The following is a 9,009-nucleotide window of genomic DNA, read 5'->3' as shown; positions in this document are numbered from 1 at the left end:
TTTTTTTTTTTTTTTTTTTTTTTTTTTTTTTTTTAATGGTTCATTGTTATTTCTTGAACTATTTTATTGTATTAATTATAATTAGAAAAATTAATCACATTTAAATAATTTTATTGTTAAAACTCTATTCATTCCTCTAAGTTGGATCTGGGAGGATCTGTATCATAGAGATCCAACAGTTTATTGGTATTTAACTGGTAGTTCTTAATCCATTCAGTAAAGAATTCATCATATACCCATGGAAACCATAATTTACTTATTCTTGTGCTTGTTCGGGTGCATTTTTATACCATTTTCTAAATACCTTTACGAGCAATCAATTATTCTTGGAGGGATTTCAATTGAAGTTTTGTCTCAAATTCTTTTTAAGAACCAAAAGTTGGGTATAAAAGCAAAATGCAACTGCTGACACTAGAGAGCGAAAATTGGAGAACATACGAACGATGCTTGGACTAGAATTCCGGTTTAATCCTAAGATTGAAAGAGAACTGTGATAAAGACTACGTGAACAAAGAGTTAGAGCAACCAATACTCAACAAGGACATATGGACTAGAGAGCACAAGCTGGAATTCCACTTGCAGAGGCATGAAATTGCCAGAATTACAAGCTACCACGTTCGAGTTAAAACCAGTGATGTTTCAAATGTTGCAAATAATTAGACAGTTTCATGGGTTACCTTCATAGGATCACCATTTACACCTAAAATCTTTTCTAGGTGTATGTGATTTCTTTAGTTTCCAAGGGGCCGATAAGGATTTGGTTGGATGGAGTCTACTCTCCTATTCATTAAGGATGCAACAAAATCTTGGTTAAACACTCTACCCCTTGAAATAGTCAATTCGTGAAATACATTGGTGGAAAAGGTTTCTACGTAAATACTTTTCGCCCACAAAAAACGTCAAATTCAGAACAAATGTATTCAGAACAAATTGAGACATTCTATAATGGACCGAACGATACCACCAAATAAGTAGTAGATGCCATCCTATCAAAAACTTATTAGTGAACCTTATGAAATCTTAGAAAGGATAGCATTGAATAATTGTCAGAGGACAGAGTGAGAAACAACCTAATTAAGAAACATAAAGGACCAAATAGAAGTGAAAACTTTAACATCTATCAATGCTCTACTAGCGACGGTAAACAATATTCTGTAAAATTTAACACTAAACCAAGGATTAGCAGTTATGACACCGGGTAATGATCACGATGTTACAAATGTTCCAACTCGACCTATTACAAGATCCAAGGCCAAGAAGATTCAATCAGCATTCATTCTTCATCTACAAAATTGGATAGATTTGGTTCAACCATTATTTCATGCGTTACAAGTTGATTGGATTGAGGAATGACCATTTTGGACATTCAGAAGTGAATATTTGCATGGTTGAAGTAGCGGATGAAGTTGTAGTTATGGCACCAATTCGATACTGTGATGAAGAACTTACATACGACCCATGATGAAGGACCCACCCAAAATTTTCATGGAAGAATTCAAACGCTATCAATCCGCTAGCATAGCCCAAACCCAGTTATCATCCCATATTTGTGGGAAAAGGCAATCGAGTTTTGGAGCGCAAGCCAATGTTTCCTGTTTCCTGGATGGGTACGTAAGATACAATCAAATAAGAATCTGCCTTCAAGATCAAGAGAAAACTATATTCACCCGTCTTTATGGAACTTTTGTGCGTTTAGGAGGATACCATTTGGACTGAGCAATGCGCCAACAACATTCAGAAAATGTAATATGGAGGTATTCATAGACGACTTCTCAGTTTATGGCGAATCCTTTGGCGATTTCTCATAAACATCGACCAAACCGAATTTGAGCTAATTTCATCCGACACTATTATTTATTAAACAACTTTTTTACATTGGATTTTACAATTTCAAACTTTGTCTCCGAAAGTTCCTAACCGTAGAACAATTCAAGTTGTCTCTCATCTCATCATCACGCTCACCAAGTTGTTTTTTAAGTACATTGATTTCTTCGTAACACCTTAACGAGAGCGAATTTGCTTCCTTTACTAGAATTTCTTTATTACGTAGCGATTTTTAGTTGAACAAGCAAAACCAAGATGATAACTCTTGGTTCACCAAAATTGTTCTTAAATCTCATCCAATGACTTGCAGTATATGAAGAGGAATTTGAAAATTACAGAAACATAGTTAAGATAATACATTAATTATAATGTATTGATTAAAAAATAATAATATTTATGTTTACTAATTACATTAGGGATGAATTAATATTATGGCGGCAAAGCCCAAAGGTACCTTTCAAACCCTCCACTGAGAACAAAAACCCTGTAAAGGGTCTTCGGCCAGAGCTCATTCCATTTCACTTCCAAGTAGCAAAACCAGTACCTCCAGAGCATCATGGAGGAATCCAGCTCTATCTTGTGTGATTTAGGGGCTCTCGATTCCCTCAGCGACGATGAAATTCAAGAAATTCTCAATATCTACGCCCAATTCTGTGCTGCTACCGAGGCGCTTCTCAACGGCACTGGAAATCTATCATTGCGATCGGAGTTCGTCGCTCACGTACAATCCCTCTGCAAGCACGGCCTCGAATCTCTTGTCCTCAATCACTTCCTTCGAGCCCTAGAGGTCTTTTACTTGCTTTGCAATGCGTTTCTTTTTCTTTTTAACCTAACGATTTCGCGCACCAGTTTATGACATTTGTCTTAGCCCAGCATATGGTGTTTTGGGTCTCAGGAAAATTTCGAGACAAATGGTGCTATGGAGTTTTGGGGGCATTTTGACGCTTACCAGAATATTGCACTTCTAAACACCTGCAACCCCCCACCTGTATGTTGGCACAAAGCTCTCCCATCCATTAATGACTTGTTTGAATTTGCTTACTTTTTAGTTTGTGAATTTGTCTAAACATGGCTTGGTGCTAGGTTGAGAAACTAGCCATTTTCGTGAATTAGCATATGTTAACCATTTAAAATACAGCATTCGGAAGAGGAAGTTCGAGAAGTGCTATGTAAAGCTTTAGAAGAGGTCTCCATGAAAAAGAAATGCCAGGAGGAGTTCTTGTCAATACTGGTTCATGTTTTACAGTCCTACAAATACGATGTAATGGAGAAAGGACGTCAATATGACGCTGAAACTGAAGTAGTTCGTGTCTTTGCAAAGTATCAACTACTTGTTTCCTCAGTTCTTATGGCTACACTTCCTCGGCATTTTCCTGGTACCTATATTTCACTAATTGCTCTAATTCATTACATGGACCATTCTTTATCTTTCGTACTTGATAGAATGTTTCTAATTTTTAAATGTTTTGAAGACTTTTGATGCTTACGCCTTGCAACTTGTTTCCGGGTGAGGTTCAAATTCCTTACTTTGAGTCATATTTCTTTGGATCTTTATGCCTTCACAACAACGCATGAAAGCATTGAGTGTATAAACTCGTGAAACGATCAGAAGATTATTGACAATTGTCAATTTTCCATGTTCTAAAAAATGGAAAACTCACCTTTGCATTTAATACCAATACCCCAGGAATTGGCAGTATAGTTCATTACTACTTTTACTACACGTCTGAAATAAACATTCAAGACAAAAAATAATACGATTTTATCCATTTGGGAGACTTACCATGGATTGCCAAAAACTCAGTGGGGGCATGAATTCGTTTTACTTGTAGTTGATAGATTCAACAAGATGTCTAATTCCTTTGCTTGTAAAAAGCAATTCAGGTTGAATATATTGTTAATATATTTTTCTTTGCAGTTTTCTTTCGACTTGACATAAAAAATCATACAAAAATGGGAAGACCAAATATCCCCCTCTGGCTAAAAGGTTACAAAAAAGACCTAATTGGCCGAGATATGCACAGGGTCATAATTACAATAAGTTGGAGAGAGAACACCAGATGGAGGCAAAGAGTTTAATGGACTCCCACAACCCATCAATGCTAATTGTGTTCTCTTTGAAGATTCCCTGGTTCCTCTCAAGCCAAAGTTTCTACAACGTTGCCGAAATAGCATCAAACCTCGAAATACGACTTTTATCCTTGAAGAAAGACCCCATAATAAGTTTAAAAAGAGCCTCATCTTTTCTTTTAGGCAAGCACCATCTAATCCCAAAAGTAATCAACAATCTTGCCCTTTAGGAATAGGCCCAAGAACATAAAAGAAGAGCTGACTTTGATCTTCCGATTATGTAAGAAGTCGAATTGCTATGAATGGATTCTTGAATGTATTGTTTAAAACCTTTTGACACTAGACCGGTAGTTATGGTTTAAGTTGGTATAAACAAAAGGAGCTGGTTGGTTTTTTGAAAAATGATTCATGATGCTTTGATAAATTGTTTGGTTGGGTGTTATGATGAGGAGGAAGTTTCATCTTTTGAGTTGGTTAATGGAAAGCATTATTCCGAAGTTGTAATGGATTTTTTGCCTTGTTCTAGGCTTCCAAATCTTTCACCTTAGTGTTATTGGGTTAAAAAGGAAAAAAGAAGTTGTAGAAATTGTTTGAAACTTAGCGATGGTCATTACAAGGGAAGGTTCGTGATCAATGGAGCATAATCTCGCTGGAGTTAGAAAAATCTTTTAATGTAGCTTGTTCAATAAATCTGTTTACGGTTAACAAAGTTTCGCTTTGGATTGAAAATGGGCGTATGCATATTCTTGAAGATACTGTTAAATGGATTGAATTTTGTTGTTTCTTCTCAATTCTATGTGGAGCTTGTATCCTTTGAGCATTATACTCTTTTTATTAACTCAACGAAATTTTTTTGTTTCTGGTTTAAGAAATAATTATGATGTGACATCCTCTTCTTTCATCACCTTGCAAATTTGCTTCTCTTATTGAAGATCGTTGTTCTCAAGATGTGTGCAGTTCCTCCTTTAAAATTTCAAGGCATTTGTTGTTGATGTTTGATTTCTTTTGAGTTTGCAGTTTGGGTTCATTGATTCTCGCTTGTTGATTTGGGGCTTAGTTCTGTTTTTATCCCTGGTGGTTTTCCCATTTGGTTGAAGCTTAGCTCGTCCAAAGCTTTTGGTTCTCGGACAGACTGCAGCCTTCAGTCTTGGGATTGATTTTTCCATCCTTCTCTTTACTAGTTTCTATTTGTGTTCACTCGGTGTTTTCGTGTTGGGGAAGTCTCTTTTCTGTATTTTGTTTTCTTTTTGGTTCTCTGTAGTGGTTCTTTTTGTCTTCGGTCAGTTCTATTTTTCACTCCTTTGCAGAGTTGGTATCGTTGAGCATTAGTCTTTTTTCATTTGTTCAATGAGAAATTTTCTCCCGTTAGAAAAGTATATCTATATCTGAAAGACTTGGAGAAGTTGCAAACTAATGTTGAATCAATGCATCATGCTCAACCAAATTCTGGAATCTGATAGCTACTTCAAATCTTCCAAAGAAAATCAATCACAAGGCAACTTGTCAATAACTTTCAGAACCACCCACAAGGCAACTTGGTGCAAAATCAACAGAAAAGATTCTCAAGACCTAATAGATAGATTCCATCAAACTCCCAACCTTCAAGCCATTACTACACATGATTCCTTGAAGAACCCTTCAACATTGCATGAAATTCAAACCCATTTAAAAAGCATCAGAAAACCAACACCAGCACACAGATGTTCGAATGGTGTTCCGAACAGAAAGTTAGTGGGAAAAATCAGCTGTTTGCAGAATTAATATGGGGGATTAAAAATTTCAGGAAGTGTCTTCACGATTGAGCTGTAATGTAGAGTATCTGCCTTTTCTCTACCTTGGATTTCCTCTTTGGGGTCATCCTAATCGGAGTTCTTTTTGGAAGCCAGTGCTTGAAAAGATTTGAGTAAAAGCTTGATAGCTGGAAACGTTTCACTTTATCTTGTGGAGGGCAAATGACTTTTTGCAATTTGATCTTATCTTGCATTCCATTGCATTATGTCCTTATTTCCCTTGAACTCAAACGTCAGTATGATTTTAGAAAGATTAATGAGATCTTTCTTTCGGAAAGACAGTGAGTGAGGAAAGTCGATCACTTGGTAAGATGGAAATTAGTTTCGGCAGCCTAATCTGATGGAGGTCTTGGTCTTGATGCTTTACATATTTGAAATATGGCCTGTATTTCATAATGGGGTTGGAGATTTATTTATTAACCAAATTCCTGTTGGAGAAAGGTAATTGTTAAAATGCATGGAGCCTTGGTTTTTTATTAGCATGTGGCTGGAAATAGTATCAAGAGTCTTCGTAGTCCTTGGATGAGTATTTCAAAGACTTGGAACAATGTGGAATCCTTGCGGTCTTCAATTTGGGAAATGGTATAAGGATTTCTTTTGGGCATGATTCAATGCTAAATGATTGCCATTTAAAGAATACTTCCCCATTTGTTCGCTTTATTTACACATCCTAATGAATCAGTTCCAGCTCATTGGGGTTCTTCTACATCATGGAATCTTATTTTTAGACGAATTTTAAAATATGAGGAAATCATTAATTTTCAATCTATCTTGGGCTGTCTTCTTTGAAGTCTATTGGTTTGGTTGATGATTTTCGGAAATGGTCTACGTCAAGTATGTTTTTCAGTAAAATCCTTAACTTGGTACCTGAATTCTACTTCACCTTTGGATAAGGAGGTTTATGTGGCTTTATGGAAATAAAAATGTCCCAAGGGAGTTAGCATTTTGGTGTGGATTATGCTTAATGGAAGTCTTAATATTTCCGAGGTTCTTCAATGAAAGTTGCCATCAAATTGCATTTTCCCCTCTATTTGCTCATTGTGTTTTGTGGCTGGGCACTCCATCGAACATATTTTCTTCGATTGTCCTTATTCTCGAGCTTAATGGTGCAAGGTTCTTTTGATGTTTAATCTTAAGTGGTCTTTCCCAAATTGTTTCAAGGTTGGGTCTGTTCTACCTTCCAAATGTGATGTTTTGTGGATTAATGTGGTTAAACCTTCCTTATCTGAGATTTGGTTGAAGTGGAATCATTGGATCTTTGAAAACAAACCATTGTTTATGTTTGATCGTTTTTAATAAACTCGTCTGCAGGCTTCTTCCTGGTTTTCTCTTTTTAAGCACTTTACTAGTTTTTCATTGCAAGACATAAACCTTAATTGGCATGCTTTTAATAAACCTTTGTAGTTTTTTTTTTTTTTTTTTTTTTTTTTCTTTTCATTTTCTTGCCTTCTTTAATCACTCATTTGTGGAGTTTGTATCCTTAAGTAATATGCTCCTATCAATGAAAAGTTCCGTTTCTTGTTAAAAAATATTAAAATTATATGTTTCCTTAATTTACAGTTTAATGTTTTTAGATTTACTCCACTGGTATTTTAAGGGAAAGCTGGAAGAGTTGAGTGTTGTCATGGCCGGAGAATTAAACGGAGATTATGAGTCCCAATGTAAAGATGATATGGATCTAGATGGAAAAGGTAGAATCTCCAGCAAGAGTGGTCAAAGGGATTTTCATGAGAGCTATCAGTTGGAGAAGTTCTCTAATATCCATCAATTAGTGAAGAATATCGGCAAAGTTGTTCTTGATCTTAGGAGTCTTGGGTTTACATCTATGGCCGAAGATGCCTATGCTTCTGCCATATTCTCACTCCTAAAGGTGAATGGGCTTCTGCCGTGTTCTCACTCATAGAATCCTTTTCATCTCTCTATGATCCATACTATTTCTCTAATATTTTTGTATATGGCACTTATTTTATACCGAGTCTTCTCCATACTTGAAATTATTCTGGGTTTCATTGTAGCTTTCTTATCTCCATGGCAGGCAAAAGTGGATTATCTTGCTGGCGATGATTACAGGAGCTCTGTTTTGGAGCCTATTAAAGAGTGGATAAGGGTAAGGCATTTCTGCATTTTGTGGTAACGTGTACTTAACTCGTAATGGTTGCTCAATGGTTTATCTATTTAGTTGTTTTTGTTTTGGGCTATCAAGTAATCGAGTCTGTTTAAGAAACTTATGGGAGAATGAACTTCCGGAGCTAAACTATTTATTAGCCATGCTGGAGGTAATCTTTCCATGAAAAAAATAAGGTGGAAGCTGGAGGATGTAGGATCTTTCTCTGTTTGCTTATTGGTAAAGTCATTCTATAACTCTTTCATGTTATTCGAAGGTGTGTTTCAAAGCTCTGGTTGTGAGACGAAATGTTTGAAGAAGGTATACATGTTAGCATGAATTCTACAAAAATGAAGTGTTAATCTGAAAGGTAGACATCAAAGAAAGCTGTCCACAGTGGCCTTTAAACCTGGTTCGTATGCAATTGACACACAGTTCTGATTGTTAATTGCTCTCACTCCCATCATTGAAAATGCAACAGACACATCTTCATGGTGAAAGCCATATTTTTTCATGTTCATGCATTATGTTGAACTGCTAACTAGGTCAGACCCAGTCAGTTTGGTTTGGATTAAACCAATAAGATCAATTAGTTTGGTTTGGTTTTTTACCCCTTAGTGGTACTGTCTTATTCACACTCCAACTAAATTCCAAGTTATTGATAAGTTAGGTTTCTTATCCCACGCTAGCAAAGACAATATGGAAAGGACATCAACCTAAAAAGGTGAAGTTCTTCTTTTGGGAAATAGCGCATAAAGCCATCAGCACAAGTGAAAATCTTCAAAAAAGAATGCCTTACATCACTCTCTCTCCAAATTGGTGTCCACTATGCAAGAAAGCAAACGAATCACAAGGTCACTTGTTTATGCAATGCACATACACTCAAAATTTCTGGACAACGGTTCTTAATATACTCGGATGACATCTCACATTTTCTAGGGAGGTAAAGGATTTTTTGGATATGGCCTTAACGTACCAACCTTTCAAGAACGCAAAAGCCCTATTATGGAAAAACCTCATCATGGCTTTCTTTTGGAATTTGTGGAAAGAAAGAAATCAGAGAATATTTGCAGAAACAACACAGACCTACACAAAACTTTTCGACAATATTGTTTACCAAGCTATATCTTGGTGTACTATGTCTAATATTTTTACTTCCTATAGTTATACCTCCCTCCTTGCAAATTGGGAAGGTCTTTTGTAAACATCATGGATTATACA

At 36.1% G+C, this 9,009-nt stretch overlaps 1 protein-coding gene across 1 annotated transcript in view; it reads left to right on the top strand.

The window, feature by feature from the left end:
* The first annotated feature begins 2,255 nt into the window (after positions 1-2,255).
* LOC111783998 (anaphase-promoting complex subunit 2) overlaps positions 2,256-9,009 on the top strand; it is a 14,773-nt gene continuing 8,019 nt past the window's right edge. The window contains exons 1-5 of the mRNA XM_023664820.1: positions 2,256-2,611; positions 2,720-2,812; positions 2,963-3,200; positions 7,259-7,554; positions 7,720-7,791. Of these exons, the coding sequence (XP_023520588.1) occupies positions 2,381-2,611; positions 2,720-2,812; positions 2,963-3,200; positions 7,259-7,554; positions 7,720-7,791 (930 nt within the window). The 5' untranslated portion in view covers positions 2,256-2,380. The remainder of the gene's footprint in view (positions 2,612-2,719; positions 2,813-2,962; positions 3,201-7,258; positions 7,555-7,719; positions 7,792-9,009) is intronic.

Source organism: Cucurbita pepo, unplaced genomic scaffold, assembly GCF_002806865.2.
Source record: "Cucurbita pepo subsp. pepo cultivar mu-cu-16 unplaced genomic scaffold, ASM280686v2 Cp4.1_scaffold000136, whole genome shotgun sequence".
NCBI lineage: Eukaryota > Viridiplantae > Streptophyta > Magnoliopsida > Cucurbitales > Cucurbitaceae > Cucurbita > Cucurbita pepo.
The sequence above is the reverse complement of the archived record's forward strand: the minus strand, read 5'-3'. Positions and strand labels throughout refer to the sequence as shown.